Source organism: Gossypium hirsutum, chromosome A01 (genome assembly GCF_007990345.1).
Source record: "Gossypium hirsutum isolate 1008001.06 chromosome A01, Gossypium_hirsutum_v2.1, whole genome shotgun sequence".
NCBI classification, from domain to species: Eukaryota; Viridiplantae; Streptophyta; class Magnoliopsida; order Malvales; family Malvaceae; genus Gossypium; species Gossypium hirsutum.
Window position 1 is genome coordinate 22,408,028 of NC_053424.1, and position 21,383 is coordinate 22,429,410.

Sequence of the window (21,383 nt, forward strand, 5' to 3'; positions counted from 1 at the left end):
TGGACAAAATTAAGGCTGACCGAGAAGAAGAAAGAAGAATATTTGTGTAACACCCTAAACCCAACCTAGATGTCCAAACCAAGTCTAGAGAGTTACATCATCAATTCTAAAATCTTGTAGTTAAAACACATTAAACTAAACCATTCATCACATAAAATTCAGCACGATATTTAATTAAGTGTAAAATCTTCCCAAACATCATGTTATCATAGATTATTGAAATTCCTAATAGTAGTATTTCAAAAAAAGATAAAAAGCTTGACTGAGCTCTCAATGCACAGACCCATTCAAGTTTGAGAACCACCTGAAATCCAATCAATAACAAAGTGAGTTGTGAACTTAGTGCATAAAAGAAGTTTATTCAATTAGAACACATTTATAAGATAGTTCGGAATTCAAAGATTCGTTTTGGTAACAGAAGTAATTTCAGTTTAGGTTCAGAAAAGATTAGTTACATATACAAAAGCAATTTTCAGTTTTACAAATAGAATAGATCATATTCAGATACAACATTCCTACCCCCATCTACTACACAACATCTTCGACCATCCCAACACATCGTTAAAGGCGTTCAATGCCCAACCAACCCTACACACCTTAGAGTGTTTGTCCGACATGTTTCTAGAGACACGGATTAGTTGTTAGATAGAAATGTGACAAAGCGCCAGAATCACATTATAAGCATTGTGGCTTAGCCACTCGTTCAAAGCACATTACTTTCTTCTTCACAATATCCCAACCCATGCAAATGCAGAGTACAAATATCCACAATATCTATTCAGTCATTCCAAATTTTTTTACAAGAAGATAATACAGCTCAATATCAGAATAAGTATCACAGTACACATACAGTTATGTTGTTCATACGTTAGTCACAGATTATCATAGAATTCTCATATAACCAAATTCAAATCATTCATGCACTGGGGACATCAATATTAGTGTTGAGCAACATTCACAGCCTCCGAAAATAGGTTTCGGGCCTTATTTATATGCCACACGACTTGGATACAAGCCCATGTCCTCGCCCTTGTGGCTCACACAGCCTAGGCACACGTCTATGTCCTCTGCCCGTGTGGTTCTAAAGCATAAACAGTGAGTTACACGGCCAGAACGCACACCTGTGTCCATGCCTATGTGACTCACACGGCCTTGGCACACGTTCATATCCCTATTCATATGGTCCTAAGTCACAAACGGTGAGTTACACGGGCAAGACACACGCCTGTGTCTGTTGCCTATGTGAACCCTACACTAACATAGCCACACACGGCCTGGACACATGTAACGCCCTAATTTATTTATTCATATTTCTATAAATTCTGACACATATGGGTACCTGTTTCAGTGGTAAAGTGTTCTAGGTGTGTGTGTGAGGTCTTGAGTTCAAGTCCCACTTTTGCCAAATTTTTGTTATTTTAGATCCAAGCCTTACCCTTATCAAGTGTGCTTATATAAATTGTCTGTTAATTTATATTAGAATGAGCCTGCTGGTTCGAGTGGTAATGGGTTATTGTGTTGGAGGTCTTATGTTCGAATCCCTGCGTGAGCGAGGGTGTTAATTTTTGCTCAATTGACTGATAAAGTTTCGGTAAAGCTAAAATTCTGATATGGTTGTGAGTTAGTGGGTTAGTGGGTTAGTGGGAGAAAAATTAGGGAGATTATGAAATTTCTAATTTTTTTTATTTTTTGTTTCTCTTTTTCCTAAAACTTCCTCTTTCTAACGTTTTTCCCTCATCTCTTATTTTCTCACTTTCAATTTTTGTTTCCTTCTTCTGATTGCTCTCATTTTCTTGTTCAAATTGTTACTATTGTAATTTTTGGGGTTCTTTAATCGGCTTGGTAAGTGAAGTTTTGTTTATTGTTAACTATTGGTTTTTGAGTTGAAGGAAATGTTAATGATAGCCAATAATTGGTGAGTAATAGACAAATTTTGTTGCTTAGGTGAAGGCAGTGAAGCATCGATTTTCACTTCAACGACTTAATTTCAGGTTGTGGTTGTTTCTGGTAAGCGATAAGTTGATTTGTTTTTACGTAATTAGGTAATCATGTTAGATTTGTAAATTGGTTGCTAATAGGGTATTAGGGTTCTATTTTTAGGTGCTGGTGGTCTCGAGGTTAGTTTTACATCAAAACTGTAACAGGAGTGTTCCTAAAATGAAGAAAATCGAGCTTCAACGAAAGCCGAAAACCATTCTGTTGATGCCACACGAGGATGTGCCCAGCCATGTGGTCTGCCGTCTGTGAGACACGACCGTGTGTTTGACGAGGGTATAGTCGTGCTCAAGACATGGCCGTGTGGTGGTGGGTGTGGCCATGTAAGCCATATGGGCAAGACCAATCTGGGCGTGTCGAGCTGTAATTCTAAAATCTTCCTTAAGGTCAAATGGTTCGTTATGATCGATTGTGGGCCTACTGTAGGGTCGATAAGGGCAAACCAAACCCTGAGTTATGTTATCTGATATTCTGATAAGCTCCATTCTTTAGGATTCCGATATGTATGTATGTTCTGTTTAAAGTATATATATGCAATCTGTGTATGAGCATGTTATGCATGATATTACTATATACGTTATTTCTATATTTGTGATTGGGGTGGGTTTTGTATATGTGGAGGAAGTGTTGTACAGCGACATTTTGCCTATATTGTGGTAGCTTAACTGTATATTATCTGTAATGTGTGGTATCAACACTATATGGTGTATAAGGATAAGTGGGTGTTTTTAACCCCACATGGTGTGTTGGGATGGTCGAAGATGGTGTGTAGAGGATGGGGGTAGCATTCTGTATGTCTGTATTGCTTATCTGATTCTATTTTCTATATCTAAAATGGACATGAGTCCGATTCTGTATCTGACTATATATGAGATTTTTGTATGTATTGCATGTCTATTTCTATTGGATTACACACTGAGTTTACGAAAACTCACATTTGTTTGTCTGTTCTGTTCAAGTAACCCACAAACTTAGACAGATCGGTGTGACGGAGCCTCACGATGACCACGAGTTCGTAAATTGTTTAAGATTATGGCTTTTATTTTGATTTAAGGATTATTTTTAGAAGTTTTGTAATAATTGGACTCTCCGGACTATTTGGTTTAATTTTGGGATTTGGATTTTCATTTTTACACTTTATTTGCGATGGTTGTCTAAAACACGATTTTACTAAAACAAAGTTTTCCAAAAATATGAACGAGATTTTCTAATACAACAGTTTCTATAACTTCCACTGCAAATTACGTTTTGGCAAATAAATTAATTAAATAACGTTCTCGATAATAGATATAAACGAATATGATTTATAAAACTTGAATGATTTATCGAAACTACTCAGTTTTCAAAACCCTTCTTAGTGGCACCTCTAGATTCGATCATAACGTCTAGGTCGAATTTGGGTGTTACATTTAGTAGTATCAAAACCAAGTTGCAAAACTTGAGATGTGAATTTTGGGTTCCAAAATTATGTTTCAAAAAGATTTAATTTTTAAATAATTTGGATAATTTGAGAAATTTTATGGTACACCGAGTCTGGCGCCGATCATGTAAGTACTTCTGAACTAAGATAGAACTTTTTGAAAACACTATAGTTAGTAATTTCTAAAACTGTATTAAGTTAGTTAGGAACTGAAACCTCGGAAACATTTCTGAACTTTTGACAATTTAAAGCATAAGATATCTGCTAATAAATACTGGAAGTGATACATAAAATTTTATAATGTAGATAAAAATTTGAATTTACGATGAGCGTTCATGAAACTCGTGGTCGTGATATTTGTGGGCGCGGTAGAGGTCGTAGGGGGCTCGAGCTGACTCTTTCTCTCTGAGTAATATACTAAATTTAGATACGAGTGAGACACCAGTTTTGCTTGTTACTGAGACTGGGTCTCAAAGCCGCTCGGCTAGGGATGACTCACTGTCCTAAGCCATGTTGTGGGTGTTGGAGAGGGTCGTTGGACCCCATTCTAGATCTAGGGACGTGGGTCAATAACTGAATGACTTCGGTCCAATGGAGCTGAGCTGTTTGGGGGTGTCATTAGAGTCACCCCTACTATGGTCGAGTATTGGTTAAAGGCCACCAAGAGGATTATGAATGATATAGACTGCACTCCTGAGCAGAAACTAAAGGGTGCAATCTCTTTGCTTTGCAACGAGGCGTATCAGTAGTGGTTGTTGGTTGATAAGAGTACTTAGCCATATCGTCTGAATGGGACTACTTTAAGACTGCTTTCCAAGAGAAGCATGTGGGGCCAAGCTATGTGGATGCTCGTAGGCGTGATTTCATGAATCTCATGCAAGGTGATAGATTTGTGGCCGAGTCTAAGGCCGAGTTTTTGAGGTTGAGTAGCTACGCTCGAGGCATAGTGGCATCTAAGTATGATAAATGCGTCTGTTTGGAGGACGGTTTGAAGGATAATCTAAGGATACTGATTACTTCGCAGAGGGAGTGAGAGTTCGCAATTTTGGTATATAAGGTGAATATCACCGAAGAGGTTAAGCGCGTGGAGTGTCAAAATAGAGACCGAGAGAGAGGCAAGAATAAGAGGGATTCGGAGCCCTCTAGTTCTATTCAGAGGCCTAAGAAATGGGTCAAACCTGATGGGCCTATTAGAATGGGGATTCTTGTTGCTCCTACTGGGATTCAGCTATATGAGGATTGTGGTAGGCGCCCTCTAGGCGAGTGTTGGAGGAGGTTAGGGGCTTGTCTGAGATATGGGTCTTTGGAGCATCGGATTAGAGAGTGTCCACAGCGGGTTGATCAGATACAAGCTTTAAGACCGGGTCCTGTACAGTCTCAAAGGGCAGTTCAGCAGCCACCTAGGGGCCGTGGACTTGCTAAGGTTAGTAACGGTATGGGTCGAGGATAGAGAGCACCGGGCAAAGGTGCTAGTCAGACTAAGATGAGGCAGCCTGTACTGGTTTATGCTGCATGACGTCGAGAGGACAGAGATGCCTCTGATGTGATCACGGGTACATTCTTTATTTTTTATGTTCCTTATATTGTTCTGATAGACTTTAGGTTCTATACATTACTATATAGCTAATACTGCTTCCGAAAACTTAGGGATTTCTGTAGAGTGAACTTCTAGTGAGATTACCGTACTGAGTCTATTGGGGCAGTTTGTTCAAATAAGTAGACTTTATAGGAATGTATCGTTGGAAGTATAAGGGATTGTGTTTCTGGCAAATTTGATAGAGCTACCGTTTCGGGAGTTCGGCTTAATTCTAGGTATGGACTGGTTAGTTAAGCACTGGGATAGTTCAGATTGCGTGACTAAGAAGGTCATTCTGAGGACCGAAGATGATAAAGAGGTGGTTGGAATCAGAGAGTGTTGAGATTATCTGTTTAATGTGATCTCCGCTCTTGTGAATGAGAAATTGGTTCGAAAAGGGTGTAAGGCATTTATGGCTTTCGTCAATGTTTCAGTTTCTGAGGACTCTTCTGTTGGGAATATCAAAATAGTGAGAAAATTTTCGGATGTCTTTCTTGAGGAGTTACCGAGTTTACCTACGAATCGAGAAGTTGAGTTCAGCATTAAGCTTCTACTGGGTACAGCTCCGGTGTCCATCACTCCATACCGTATGGCATTGAAGGAGCTTACAGAGCTTAATGCTCAAATTCAAGAGCTTCTGGATTATGGTTTCATCCATCCTAATGTGTCTCCATGGGGAGCACCGATTCTATTTATAAAGAAAAAGGATGTGCAGTCGAATAAACTGACTATGAAAAATAAATATCCACTTTTAAGAATCGACGATTTGTTTGATCAATTTCGAGGGCTTCAGTGTTCTCGAAAATAGATCTCCAATCTAAGTATCATCAGCTTAGAGTTAAGGAAGTTGATGTTTATAAGACTGCATTTAAAACTCGTTATGGGCATTACGAGTTCTTAATTATACCCTTTAGAATGATGAATGCTCTGGCTGCATTCATGGATTTGATGAACCGAGTGTTTTAGTCGTATCTAGATCAGTTCATCGTGGTTTTCATCGATAATATTTTGGTGTACTCTAAGACCGAGGACGAGCATGATGAGCATCTAAGAGTAGTGCTTCAAATCTCCGAGAGAAACAACTCTACGCTAAGTTGAGCAAGTGTAAGTTCTGGTTGTGAAAGGTAACTTTTCTTAGGCACGTGGTTTTTGCTAAGGGGATCTGAGTTGAACCCTAGAAAGATTGAGGTTATGCTTGATTAGAAACAGCCTAAGAACATATCGAAGATTCACAGCTTTTTGGGTCTTGTGGGGTATTATCGGTGTTTTGTTAAGGGGTTCTCTCTAATTGCAGCATCTTTGACTAAGCTTCTGTACAAGGGTGTTTCTTTTGTTTGGACTGATGTGCAACAATCCAGCTTCGAGAAGCTCAAGTTTGTTCTAACTTAGGCTCCTGTTCTAATACAACTTGAATCTAGTAAAGAGTTTATGGTCTATAGTGATGCATCGCACGTTAGTTTGGTATGTGTACTAATGCAAGATGGTAAGGTTCGGGAATTATCCGATGCATGATCTCGAGCTAGCTATTGTGGTTTTAGCGTTAAAGATCTTGACGCATTATCTGTATGATGAGAGGGGTATTATTTACATTAATCACAAGAGCCTCAAGTATCTCCTTACTTAGAATGAGTTGAATCTTAAACAGCGTCGGTGGATTGATATGCTCAAAGATAATGACAGTACGATTGAGCACCATCCTGGTAAGGCCAATGTAGTGGTCGATGCTCTCAGTTGAAGAGCGATGACTGGTTTGAGAGCAATGTTTACTCGTCTTATTCTGTTCGAGGATATAGGTCTGTTAGCCAAGTTGCAAGTTAAGCTAACTTGGATTGATCAGATTCGAGATAAGCAGTTGGGGGATGAGTCTCTGGTTCAGCGATTTTGTCAAGTTGAGAGAGGTAGGGTTGAATACAGATGGAGCTCTGTCTTTTCGGGGTCAGGTTTTTGTACTGAATGATTTTGATCTGAAACAGTCAATTCTGAGGGAAGAGCATAGTAGCCCTTATACTATGCATTCCGATGGTAATAAAATGTATTGAGATCTCTGTGAATTGTATTGGTAGCCGGGTTTGAAACATGAGGTTTTAGATTTTGTTGCCCGTTATCTGACGTGCCAGCAAGTTAAGGTTGAGCATCAATTGCCTTTCAGTTTGCTACAACCCGTTAGGATTCCCTTACGGAAATGGGAAAGTTAGTGGGTTGCCCTTGACACCCACAAAGAAGGATTATGTTTAGGTCATCATGGATCGACTGACCAAGTCCGCTGATTTTATTCTGGTTTGGACGGGCTACTCTCTGCAGAAGTTAGCAAAGCTCTATATCTCCGAGATTGTAAGACTGTATGGGGTTCCTATTTCAATAAGTTTTAATAGGGATCCTCGCTTCACTTCTCGATTTTGGAAGAAATTGCATGAGGCTCTAGGTTCGAGATTGGACTTCAGTACTGCGTTCCATCCTTAGACTGATGGTCAATCTGAGAGGGTGATTCAGATATTGGAGGATATGCTTCGGAGTTGTGTGATTGATTTCTGAAGTAGTTGGGAGGATTTTATGCCGTTAGCTGAGCTCACCTACAACAACAGTTTCTCGTCTACCATCCAGATGGCACCTTACGAGGCTTTGTATGGTCGTAAGTGACGTACTTAGCTATATTGGACTGAGTTGGGTAAGTGTCAAGTTTTGGGTCCTAAGTTGGTTTCCAAGACTGAAGATAAGGTAAGAGTGATTCGGGATCGTCTAAAGGCAGCTTCTGATAGACAAAAGTCCTATGCAGATCTAAAAAGGAAAGATATCGAGTACTCTATGGGTGACTTTGTATTCCTTAAGGTTTCTCCAGAGAAGACAATTATGAGGTTCGGTCGTAAGGGCAAGTTGAGCACAAGGTTTATTAGGTCGTATCGAATTTTAAAGCGTGTGGATCAGTCACTTATCAATTGGAGCTACCTCCAGAGTTAGACCATATCCACGATGTGTTTCACGTCTCGATGTTGAGGCGGTACCGGTCTGATCCATTAGGTCGTCTCTGTTGAGGAGATTGAGGTTAGACCAGATTTGACTTTTAAAGAGGAGTCGGTTTAGATTTTGGATTTTGATATTAAGGTACTAAGGAGGAAGTCTATACCGTTAGTAAAGGTTCTGTGGTGGAATCATGGCACTGAGGAAGCCACGTGGGAACCTGAAGACTCAATGCGTCAGCAATATCCTCATATGTTTTTATCAGGTAAATTTTCAAGCCAAAATTTCTTTTAAGGGGTAGAGTTGTAACGCCCTGATTTATTTATTCCTGTTTCTATAAATTCTGACATATATAGGTACTTGCTTCAATGGTTAAGTGTTCTGGGTATGTATGTGAGGTCTTTGGTTCAAGTCCCACTTTTGCCAAACTTTGTTATTTTATCCAAGCTTTACCCTTGTCGAGTGGGCTTATATAAATTGTCTATTAATTTATATCAAAATGAGTTTACTGGTTCGATTGGTAAGGGGTTGTTGTGTTGGAGGTCCTGTGTTCAAATTCCTGCATACGCGAGGTGTTAATTTTTGCTCGGTTGACTGATAGAGTTTCGGTAAAGCTAAAATTCTGAGGTGGTTGTGAGTTAATGGGTTAGTGGGAGAAAAATTAGAGAGATTATCAAATTTCTAATTTTTTTAATTTTTGTTTCTATTTTTCCTAAAACTTCCTCTTTTAAAATTTTTCCCCCCTCTCTTGTTTTCTCACTTTCAATTTTCATTTCCTTCTTTTGATTGCTGTCGTTTTTCTCGTTCAAATTGTTGCTACTGTAATTTTTGGGGTTCTTTAATCGGCTTGGTAAGTGAAGTTTTGTTTATTGTTAATGATTGGTTTTTGAGTTGTGGGCAATGTTAATGATAGTCGATAATTGGTGAGTAATCAAAGAATTATGTTGCTTAGGTAAACACGGTGAAGCATCAATTTTCACTTCAACGACTTGATTTGAGGTTGTGGTCGTTTTTTGGTAAGCAGTAAGTCGATTTGTCTTGCGTAATTGGGTAATCATGTTGGACTTGTAAATTGGTTTCTAATAGGGTATTGGGGTTCTATTTTTAGGTGCTGGTGGTCTCGGGGCTGGTTTTGCATCAAAACCGTAACAGGTATGTTCCCAAAACACAAAAAATTGAGCTCCGGCGAAAGCCAAAAAACCTTTCTATTGACACCACACAGGTGTATGGTTGGCCGTGTATGAGACACGACTGTGTGTTTGACAAGGGAATGGCCGTGTATAAGACACGGCCGTGTGGTGGTGTGGGTGTGGCCATGTGGGCCACACGGGCAAGACCAATCTGGGTGTGTGGACCATACAAGCGTGTGGGATCGTAATTCTGAAATCTTTCCTAGGGTCGCACGGTTCGTTTCGATCGACTGTGGGCCTACCGTAGGGTCGGTAAGGGCAAACCAAACCTTGAGTTACGTTATCTGATATTCTGATAGGCTACCTTCTGTAGGATTCTGATATGTATGTCTGTTCTGTTTAAAGAATATATATACAATCTGTATATGTTATTTCTGTATCTGTGATTGGGGTGGGTTTTGTATTTGTGGAGGAAGTGATTTGTACAGCGACACTTTGCCTATATTCTAGCAGCTTAACTACATATTACCTGTAATGTGTCGCATCGACACATATGGTGTGTAGGGATGGGTGGGTGTTTTAACCCCATATGGTGTGTTGGGATGGTCGAATGTGGTGTGTAGAGGATGGGGGTAGCATTCTGTATATCTGTACTGCTTATCTAATTCTGTTATCTGTATCTGAAATAGACATGAGTCCGAATCTATATCTGACTGTATATGAGATTTTTGTATGTATTGCATGTCTATTTCTGTTGGATTACACACTGAGTTTACGAAAACTCAGATTTGTTTGTCTGTTCTGTTTAGGTAATCTACCGACTTAGATGGATCGGTGTGACGGAGCCTCACGGTGACCACGAGTTCGTAAACTATTTAAGATTGTGGCTTTTATTTTGATTTAAGGATTTTTTCTAAGTTTTGTAATAATTGGACTCTCCGGACTATTTGGTTTAATTTTGGGGTTTGGATTTTCGTTTTTACACTTTATTTGCAACAGTTGTCTAAAACACGGTTTTACTAAAACAAAGTTTTCCAAAAATACGAACGAGATTTTCTAATACAACAGTTTCTATAACTTCCACTGCAAATTACGTTTTGGCAAATAAATTAATTAAATAACGTTCTCGACAATAGATATAAACGAATATGAGTTATAAAACTTGAATGATTTATCGAAACAACTCAGTTTTCAAAATCCTTCTTAGTGACACCTCTGGATTCAGCCATAACATCTAGGCCGAATTTGGGGTGTTACAACACATGCCCATGTGCCTTACCCGTATGGCCCCAAATCGATGAGCAGTGAGTTACATTGCCTACCACATGGCCTAGAAAATTTTTCTACCATATGGCTAGTTACATTAACTAACCACCATCCACATACCAGCATTCAGCAAAATTTTTCTAACGCATATGATGGGACTCGAACTCGAAACCAAACAGAATATAGAAAGATGTTTAACTAGTGAATCAATAAGCTCATTCTTAATATAGATTTACACAAAATTACACTTAACTACATAGCACATGGATAATGGTTGTTTTAAAAATAACAAAACTTTTAATGATACAAATCGAACCCCAAACCTTAAACACAATAGCAGAACACAGGGCCAGAGATATAGAATTTTAATTACTGCAAATTCTCACAATTAAATTCTAAAATTTTGGGGCATTACAATTTGAGTAAATTCAAGCACAGAATCAACAAATTCATATGCAAATTTGAAGTCTCATGACTTTTATTTAGCCGTAATCTTGACCACCAATGAGTTAGGTATTCTTTTTTACGTTCATACGGTTCGAACTTTATTATCTCGGTAGAATTTGAATTAAAACATGTAATGAATATGTATTTGAACATTAAGTATTTTACTAAGAATATGTATTTGGACAGTTTTTTTTTGTTTAATGGATTAGGGACATGTAATGAAAATATAAAATATAAAAAAAAAAGAAAGAAAATTCAAGCACAGAATCAACAAATTCATACGCAAATTTGAAGTCTCATGACTTTTATTAGTCGCAACCTTGACCACCAATGACTTAGGTATTCTTTTTTACGTTCATATGGTTCAAACGTTATTATCTCGGTAGAATTTGAATTAAAACATGTAATGAATATGTATTTGAACATTAAGTATTTTACTTATAAGAATACGTATTTGGACAGTTTTTTTTTGTTTAATGGATTAGGAAAATGTAATGAAAATATAAAATATAAAAAAATAAGAAAATGAATTAACGATGTTTGTGAAAGGAAGTTTCACTAAATGTTTCAAACCAGTGATGTTCAAATAAAAAATTGCACTAAAATGTAAACAATTAGTCATGCTTGTGTATTGCAACACCACTAACATGTAGCAATATAGAGGCGTTTTATAAGTAAATGCAGATGAGTCTTCATCATATGATTATTTTGTGTATATCTTACTTACATTTGCTTAGTTTCTTAGGTATTTCTATATATTTTAGATTCATTTTAGTTGATTTGTCTTTTTTTTTATGTTTGCATTACAAATACCGTGTTTTTCACGAATTTAGTTTCAATAAAATTTTCCATGTGGAATTTGTAGGTAAAACATGTTTGGGAAGAAGATGTCAATATATGAAACTACAAGATTAAATGCACTAAGCCTAAAGCTGATCCAGGATGGTGAGTGACAGTCCAATGCTTAAAGATTCAAAATTTATAATTTGGGCACATTCAGAACTTCCAACCGGAACACTTCTTATTGTTTCGATCATTTCTCGAGATCTAGAACTCTATTTTGAGTGTACTTTATACCGGTAGAAAAGGAATTTGAAGATCTATTCAAATATTGGAACATCAATACCAAAATTCATTAGGAAGAAATCCAAAAGTAAAGAGAAATTTACAAGTTTCACATTGATGGATAATTTTGATGCATTTTTGTGTTTGGACCATATCTCCTAACATGCTTGGAGTTTGGAGTAGAAATTTCTATAATAAATGGACAAGATGCAGATTATCAATCAACTTTCTTGGACTTTTCTCATTGAGAGACATTAACTTGAACAAAAAAAGTCATCAATTAATATGTAAAATGACTTAAAAGATGACAAAGAACTGGGCCTAGCAATTCATTACTAACAAGTCCTTTGCATTGTCATTTTCCTCTTCACAAACCTCTATAAATAGCCTTTATTTCAAAATAGGAGGCATCTTAAAATGGAGATCAAGATCATTTTCTTATTAGTATTTGTTTTTTTCTTTATCCTTGTAAGATCTCAACTTTCTTATATTTAATGTTTTTTTCTTATAAGTTTGAGTTATTTAATTTTGTTATGTTATTCTATGTTTTCAATGCTGAGTTGAAAGGGTGAAACTCTTGGCAAATATTAAGGTAAATTTCATACTCACCATTTGAGCTAAAATTAATTATCAATCACTTTTTATAATCATACTTGTAAAGTAATATATTTTATTTGTGATAGACAATAGATGACACAATGAATGCTTGGATAAATTAACATCGATTTATTGTAGACATATAAAAATTGGCATAATAAATATTTGAAATATTTTTTATAAGTTTTGAAGTTATCAAGTGATTATAATACCATATGTTATATTCTTGGACTGAAGTTAAACAGATAAGCTTTCATATTGCACCATTTTTTACTTATAAATTCATTTGCAAAACTCTTGGACTTAATGGACGATCATATTAGACACTCCTTTGACGGACATACATTTGCTCATTGATTCATATGTTTAATTATTGGACATACATTGCTACATTTTCTGGCCGGGGCCTTCATTTTGCGTGGATTCTATTGAGTAATAACATTGAGTATTAAAATTTAATCTTAATATGACACCAAGAGTTGATCTTCTAACCTCAGCATATTTTCTTCCAATATTTATTTTTATTATTAGTTAATTTCTTTCTTTGATTTTTATTTTTATTTCTAGTGTTTCTTGCTCCTACTTTCAGTTTCGACACTCATGTCAAAGTTAAATGTTAAATATTTGTTCTAGCATAATACTTGTAAGCTCGAATCAACTTCCCTTTGAATTGACCTCAGACTCTCGAGATTTTATTACGTGAATATAACTTGCATTTATGTTGTAGACCTAAAAAGTCTCTGTCAAACGCCACAAAAATACGTTATGTTACAACATCCAGAGCTTAAATGCCACTATCCAAAAAACGATTACTGAATTAATATGTTATTGTTTTAGTGGCAATCACGGAGAAAACGCCACCAATTATGGTATTTTGTGGTACTAGAAAGTACCATGGAAAGTGTTGCTTCGTCACTACGATAACAACATTTTTTTTAAAACACCAAAACTTTTCCTGATGATCGTTTTAGTGTCGTTCTTCGTGGTGACTTTTATGCCGCCTCCAACCTTTTTAGCGGTGCTAGGAAATGTCATTATATCATTAAAAAAACTCCTGAATTGACTGAAATTGTTGTAGTAATTGCTAAATTTTATAAGTGGTGAATTTAGATTAGAAAATTGTTTGGTAAATTAATAAATATATAAGCATTAATATAATTATGTTGTTTGATAAACATAAATGTTAATTTTTAAAAGAACATTTATTTTTTATTTTTAATCTTATTAATATAATACTTAATATTATTTTGGATAGTTTTGGATGAAAGATAAATATGTTAATTTGAATATATCTTTTTTTTAAACTTTATTTATTTCAATTTTTAATAAAGTAAAATCAACATAATATTTTCTACAATAAGTGATAAGTAATTACCTCTCCACTTATCTTATTCGACACTTAAAAAATTAAAATAATTATCAAACACATTTAAAATATTAAATATTAAAAATTTTTATTTAAGAAAATTTCCATTTATTGAAAATAGAAATTTTCAATGGTTTATCAAACACACTCTAATTCTAAGTTAAAAAAGTAAATCAAATTAATATTGAACTCCTATTTATGATTTTTTTGGGTTAAATTTTGTTATTAGTCCATGTTCTCTATGTAATTTGTGAATTTAGTTATTATACTTTAATTTGGTCAATTTTAATATTATACTTTTCAAATTAGTCAATTTTAGTCCTGTGCCAAATAATATCAGTTAAATTTGTGTGGTAAAATTCTTCAATTTATCATATACTATACGTAAAGTTGTAAATTTAGTCAATATTCTTCAATTGGATCTTTTCGAATTTCGGAATTTCAATTTTGACTCAAACAACAATTGTTAAATTCATAACTTGTTTTTTTAGTAATATGTGGAAATAGCAAGCTAACATAATTTAGCACATGTAACAATGATTTAATCGCATTGGAGCTTGAAAATAATTAAACTTAATAAATTTAATAAGCATTGTTTAATCAAGAGTTAAATTTTAAAATTTAAAAAATATAAAGATTAAAAATATCAAATTGAAGGACATAATTAACTCGATGGCTTATGTATAGTGTAGGAATTAATAATAGAATTTAAGATGAAACTCAAATCTGTTTGGTCAGTAGAAGTATAAACTTCTTTTAATATATATTTTTATTTATAATAAAATCATAGCATATGGGAGCTGGTTGCCTGTTTACAACGCATTATCTTGCATGAGGAAGGAAACAATATTAATTTATAAAAATAACAATTATTTGGTACATTAATAACTGGTTGAGATTTTACCGTGTATTTAAAAAGTAAATAAAACATGTGATAAAATCTAACTTAATTATGAAATAAAAAAAATTTGTTATTAATGTATCAAATAATTATCACTCAAAAATTACTGGTATTCCTCAACAGGTTAATTTATCCACAATATTCTGCCTTAGGAGTGAGTATCATTCCTTGCTGGTTTTTTCTTTGATTATCAATATTCTATAGGTTTTTCATACTTATTTCAATAATAATATTGCTAAAATTAAAAGTAAATATTTAATTAATTTTTGGATAATTCAAAAGTCAATGCAAGGCAAACCAAGCAGCCTATGAGCTTCTTTTTTCTTTTCTTTTTTACCGTAAATGGTAGAGCAGATAAAAGTAGGCATTGACCAGTTTAATGGACTTGGCGTTCTTCTCTATAGAAAGTTAGAGATTTTATGGAAAAGATTTTCTTTTATTTCTTTATAAAACATATATATATATTCAAAATATCTAAAAAGATAGAAATAAAAAGGTTGGAAGTCTAGAAATTCGAGTCCAAAAGGAGAGAGGGGACCAAAATCTGCAATGCAAGTTGCAAATTACATATTTATGTATATAAATTTTGATACATTAAATAATTTTATATCAGATTCATGACACTATTTTAATGGTGTTTTTTAGTATTCATATTCACTATTCCCAGACCTCCTTTGGTTGATTCAAATTAACAGAACCGCCACATACAATCATATATTCAACAGCTTAAAACTATGTCACATTCACGTAGGCAAATTACACAAGGGAAAAGAAGAGAACAGATAAAAGGATGCAATATACAGTCATTAGTTACAAAATTCTAAGTTTGGGTTCTAGGAATTCTTATTAAGAGACCTTCTCAACTCCATGAGAGATGCAGCCTTAAACACCATTCTTTCCTTTGGAGGAAAAGAATCTGCTAAAGCCTCTTGAATGTTTTTCTGGGGTTGTGGCAGGAGTGGTAGATGAAGAGCTTGACATCGTTGACCTGTGTTTTGAACTGACTGGTGATCTCAAAACGTCTCCTTCAGTATGAGGAGGACTGCATGGTGTGTTAAATGACTCCGTGGGGGATTCCACACCAGTTCGGCTTCTGTTGCCTGAAGCAGCCGTGTCTATATCTGCCTGATCCAGGTCTTGCAAGTTCATGCTGCTGGTAGTGGGTTCATCCTCGTGGAAACCTTCACCCTTTTGGCTCCTCTCATTGTAGGGTGATCCTATCTTGTCGGTCTGAGGGCGGAAAGCTTTCAATTGCTTGCCAAGAAGGAATATGGTCTCTTGACATTCCGCTAGTTTCTCGGCTGCAGCTGCTAACTCTCTCTCCTGTGATCAACAGGAACAACCTTAGGTGTTTTATATTTGATAAAGCCCATCAACAAATTACAGGTAAAAAGAATCATGACAAGTAATTGTGGAAGAAAAGAACCTTAAGAGGAAGAATTACTTGTACAAGAACTTCCACGGTTGAAAACTAGAATACCTTGCTCATAAAGATTGTTCGGTATCAAATTAACTTACCAAACTGATCATGTCATGATCATATCTGACACTAAAATGCAATATCTGGTATTTGTTAATAGTATTATTAGATTTCAAAGTAGGTCTTGGAAGACCAGTTTTGAGAAAGACAAGATGAATTATAGCCTCACCTGATTGTTCTTGAGGTCATTATCCGCTGCCGAACAAACAGAACATTTCTCGTTCCTACAAGTGACAGAAAACAATTATGTTAAATGTAAATACACCGGCATATAGAATCAAACAACAATTAGTTGGTAGTAACTTTAAATCGTAGTTAAAGAGTGCAATGCTTACCTTTGCAATTGCTCTTCTAGTTCTTTACATCGGGCAAAAGCATCATGGTGACTTCTCTTTTCATCTTGAAGCTCATTTTCTAGAGTGTTGATTTTTGCGCTGAGAAGGGTCACCTCAGTCTCTAACTCCCCTGCATGTGTTTCAAGTGACCTATAGGACTCTACCATGCACTTGAGCTGAGTCTCAGCCAAGCTGTTTGATTTTTGAGCAGCAGCCAATTGAGATTTTGCTTCTGCTAGAAGCTGCCTAGTTTCATGTAATTGGGACCTAGTCATCTCCAGATTTTCAGTACATCGAGAAAGATCCATCGCCATGTTTTCTTTCTCCAACTTCAATTCCTCGAATTCTTCTGATGAGATGTTGCTCGTTTGTTTTGATTCATATTCTGAGACCAGGTTCCCATCGTCAGGATCCTCAGGATTGGAAGTTGGATTTGAAATATGGGCACAGCCATTTTGATATCTTCCCCCTGATGAATCATTTTGATTTACCTTATTCTCTGGTAAAGCAACCTTATCTATGCAATCAGATCCATTCATTTCCGCTTCACTACTCTTGAAGCCAAGCACATTGAATCTTAGTTCACTGGCTTTGGCTAAAACAGTAGAAAGACCAAAAATAAAATCATCCAAGTTCACATTGCTGCATAAGACTTTATTGTAGGTGACAGAGAAATCATCAATTTTGTGGCTTAATCCATAGGCATCAGAAGATATGTTGTCAACTGCCCTTGCTTCTTTCCCCAGGGACATTACAAAGTCGTGAATCTGAGAAATCGCTGCAGCTAATTCTTGACTTATAGTTTGCAAAGTTTCTGTAGTCACCTTATCACCTGGAGGCACAGAAATGTCCTTCCCTTCAGTTAAGCTTCCATTTTCCAGATGACCCTGCCCATTGCATTTGCCTTCGGAGCCATCCACTTCCTCAGAGACACCATTGACAGAGTGATCGCTCAGAGTGTCCTGTGCATCCTGGATAGCACATTTGATGTCATCCAGAATTTTGTGCACATCAGCATCCTTGGACATTGATTCAAGCACCATAGAAAGCTTTGAATGAAGCTTCATAACAAGCAATTTGTCTGCATCAGATTCAGGATGGACTATAGACCCGTGATTTGCTAGTGGTGATAGATCATGCTGCTTTCCAGAATGGAGTTCCTTGCAAGAAGTCTCTGCTGAAGCATCAGCATTAACAGCTTCGGGTGATTTATTGTTTGTACAACCTGCATTAGTGATTGCACCATTTGCAGTTGAATCATTTGAAGAACACGCCAACTTCTCCATCTCAAGAAAGTCGTCCATAAGATGCAGGTGCTTCACATTTTCAGTTTTATTCAACTTTTCAATGCTCTTTTCCTTTTTGAATTGAGAGAGCTCGGAGATCATACCAGTTGCCCATGAGTCGGCACAACTTTTTTCATCATCAATTCCATCTTCAGACACAGAAGTCACACTTGGTGAATTGCTAGCTTTTGAGGGGCTTCTTTGCTGGTTGCTGATGGCAAGTTGTGCTTCTAAAGTTTGAAGCTTGCTAGATGTCTTAGCACACAGATTCCTAGAAGCCAGTAGTTCACTGTTACGCTTTGCCAAAGCTTCTTTCAGCATCTTTGTTTCTTCTTCCATTGCTAATAATCGTTCAGTGAGAAACTCATTCTCTTTATGGAATTTCTGTGCATTGTCAAGGGAAAAGTCAGTGACAGCAGGTGTGTGTGGAGTAGAAGGCCGGACGGGAGACCTTTTTAATCGAGTATCTCCATAATCCCGGCCTAAACTCTCAACCTCTAGCTTCATTTGGGCAAGTGCAGCAGGACCAGGCAACTTTTTCCTCACAAGACCACGCAGTCTTTGGCACTCTGCTTCTAGCTTTGCTATCTTTTTTACACCCTCCATATGCTGCTTGTTAGCTGCTTCTGCAGTTCTCATGCTCATGTTCCTTTCTTCATTGCGAATTTCGAGCTCTTTGGAAACTACATGAATCTCATATTTCAGTGAATTGATTTCCCTTTCACATGATTCGATGTTACCCTTCAAACACTCAATCTGGGTCTCAGCTTGAGATTTTTCTTCAGTAATCTTGACCAGCATGTTAGAACGTTCTTGCAAAGACCTAGAAATTGCATCATTTTCAGCCGCAGACTTACAGAGCTCTTGGTCTAAATAAGCTATCTTTGCTTCGAGCTCAAGCTTAATCTTTTCACATTGCTTGTTTTTGCTAACAGCCAAATCTTGCAACTTCTGCTCATGTTCTTCCTTCAGATTTCGGATTTGCCGCATGCACTCTTTAAGAGCACCATCCAAATGCGATGCCCTATCTTCAGCAGTGAGCTTCAAAAGGGTAACAGATTCCAGATGATTTTTCAAGGCCAAGGCCTCTGCTTCAGCCTTTTCCCAACCTACAGCAAATTCAACAGCAGAGAGTGAGAAAAAATTGGACCAAGTTTAGCTACAGGAACTTTACTCTTATATTAGACTGAACATTTGAGCATAGACTAACCCGAGACTGCTTCTTCTGCAACTTTAGTGTGCTGTTTCACCAGGTCTTCCTTGCCACTAATCTCTGAATTGGCAGCAGAGAGCTTTTCATTCAAGTGCTTAATCTCATTCTCCAATGTCTGGACTTGTTCCTCGTATATTTTCACTTGATTCTCCAAACCAGTGAGATGTGAATATGATTCCATGGAAATTTGAACATACTTGGGTTTTTTGTAAGTATTCTGTTCAACACAAAATCATTATCTGATAAAACAGCTCAATAATTTAGATGATAAGCAGATATAAATCTCTGCTCCAGCTGAGATAATGTGCAAGGGCATAGAAATGTAGAATGTTGAGAAAATAAACACCAATTTTCCGATGTGGTTTAGTTACATAAACAAGATTTACCTGATCATTTTGAGATGCAGCTGAAGCTAAAGCAGCAGCGGCGGCATCTGCTTCGGCGGCAGCAGCAGCAGCATCTTTATCAGCTTTATCAGATGATTTTTTCTTCCAAGGCCAACGGCGGTCCATTACTTGAAACCCCTTTATAGCCTATGTCAAGAAGACCAAATAATTTGTCAAGAAAAATATATATACTGCAAAAGAAAAGGAAACTGAACATCACAGCCTCCCTCCAATCCAAAAATCATAGTATATGACTAAGGATACACGCTGCAACCAACCTATTTAGGCCGTATTACTCTCAGATAAGTTTCTGACACTCTTTTTCTAATCGAAATGAAAACAATTTCAAACCAAGTTCAATTTTCTTAAACCGTATTCAAAGACTATAAACAGAAACATGTTCTATGATACCAAAAGCTAACTGCCTTACATATTTGGTATCGAAACCACTCAAGAGTTCAAATAAATCCTCCCAAAGATAATGCAAATCTTAGTAATTCACTGAGAAATAGAAAAAATTAAGAATGAGGATCATCAGGTTAGGTAGATTTCTTTAACATTGCATGATGGAATAATGTTTTGGTGGATATTCACCAAACTATTAATAGCCACCAAGAATGCTAAGAAGAAAGTTTAATATTTTTATTAGAATTTACTTTGACCAAATCAAATTATTAGACAGCTGTCAGAAATCAAGGTGCTCTTCTCTTTTATACTACATTTTCTCAGCTACCAAACAGAGCATCATGTGAGGGGGTAAAAAAAGGTTTCCAAGGTTGAGAAATTACAAAGCAGATTGTACTACTAGAATGAAGAAGCAGCAGGAGTTTGGTATTTGTGGTAATTTGGGACTGAAAATAACGTGAAAGAAAAAGACAAGCCATCAATTTAGAACTGAAAAGGGAAGAAGAAGAAAAAAAAAGGCACCGTGTGACATCCATTCATTATCGTACAACATAAATATAAACGCCATGGTTTTAGATAGAAACAAGTAAGATCGTCAGTGTTTCAAAGTGTTGTGAATCGAATCAGAGCAAAACCAAGTTCATCAATGGCTTCAGTTGAAATGCAAAAAGAAGATCTAATCAAAAAGCAAAAGATCTTAGAATCAAAAGCTCGCTTCATATCAGGCAAAACAAGAAATTGAAACTTCACCGACAAAAAAAAAGCATCTCAAATGAAACATTTTAGTCTGCATAAAACCTGACATCTATTTGTCTTGCAATTAAAAGAAACCAGAAAGAAACAAAAACTAAGGGCAGAGGGAAAAACATAAGTTTTCCATTTTTACTCACTACGCACTACAACTGTGCTTTCACCATCAACCTTTATGCTTAAACCAAACAAACAAGCAAATGAAAAGTTAAAAAAAAAAAAAGAAAGAACGAAAGAAAGAAGCATTTTAGAACTCGCATTATTTCATAAACTTGACTTACCTTGAGAATCAGAAATGAAAGTTTGTACAGTATAAACAAAAGAGTGTTGTTTGAGATTTAAAGTTAAGATCCAAATTTGTGGGTTTTTTGGTTATTGGTTTCAGTGTTTTGAGGAAGTGAAAGAAGTGGTGGCAATGGCGGAGGAGGAGAGAGTGGGACCGTGGTGGTGGCGTTGGGGCAATAAAGCAAAAGTTACAAAACCAGTTCGGCTTTGAGATTATTAATAGTTTTCTGCAAATAAAAATTAAAGGCCACTGTTTTTTGTTTTTGTTCATTAATTACAGGCCAGTGTTAGTTACATATACACGTACGTATACACACATATATATATATGGTAAATTCCCTCAACTCATATTAGATTTTAGGACTTTCCATCTATAAACCTTTTATTTTTAATCATATTTATATCTTAAATTCTCATTTAAGGTTTATATTTAATATATTCATAGCCTACATAATGGCATTATCTTATTTATTCTTAAACATATGATAAAAATATGAACCACTATTTTATGTATATTGTTTTAGA

The 21,383-nt window shown here is 36.1% G+C and overlaps 1 protein-coding gene across 10 annotated transcripts; it reads right to left on the bottom strand.

The window, feature by feature from the left end:
* Positions 1-15,406: 15,406 nt before the first annotated feature.
* On the bottom strand, positions 15,407-21,151 carry LOC107917957 (filament-like plant protein 4). Of its 10 annotated transcripts, none has more exons than XR_005901099.1 (7): positions 20,855-21,082; positions 19,419-19,565; positions 19,030-19,249; positions 16,534-18,928; positions 16,368-16,422; positions 16,145-16,267; positions 15,913-16,038 (listed from the first exon to the last, which is right to left on the bottom strand). XR_005901099.1 is itself a non-coding variant. In XM_041076449.1 (7 exons), the coding sequence occupies exons 2-6, from the start codon at positions 19,542-19,544 to the stop codon at positions 16,190-16,192; spliced, it is 2,805 nt and encodes a 934-aa protein (XP_040932383.1). In that variant the 5' UTR covers positions 19,545-19,565; positions 20,855-21,082; the 3' UTR covers positions 15,913-16,038; positions 16,145-16,189. The 10 variants fall into 10 exon arrangements, 6 of the variants coding, with proteins under 6 accessions (XP_016702892.1, XP_040932276.1, XP_016702894.1 ...); XR_001689868.2 differs by having other exon boundaries at positions 15,913-16,041; XR_005901088.1 differs by having other exon boundaries at positions 16,145-16,281.
* Positions 21,152-21,383: the final 232 nt, after the last annotated feature.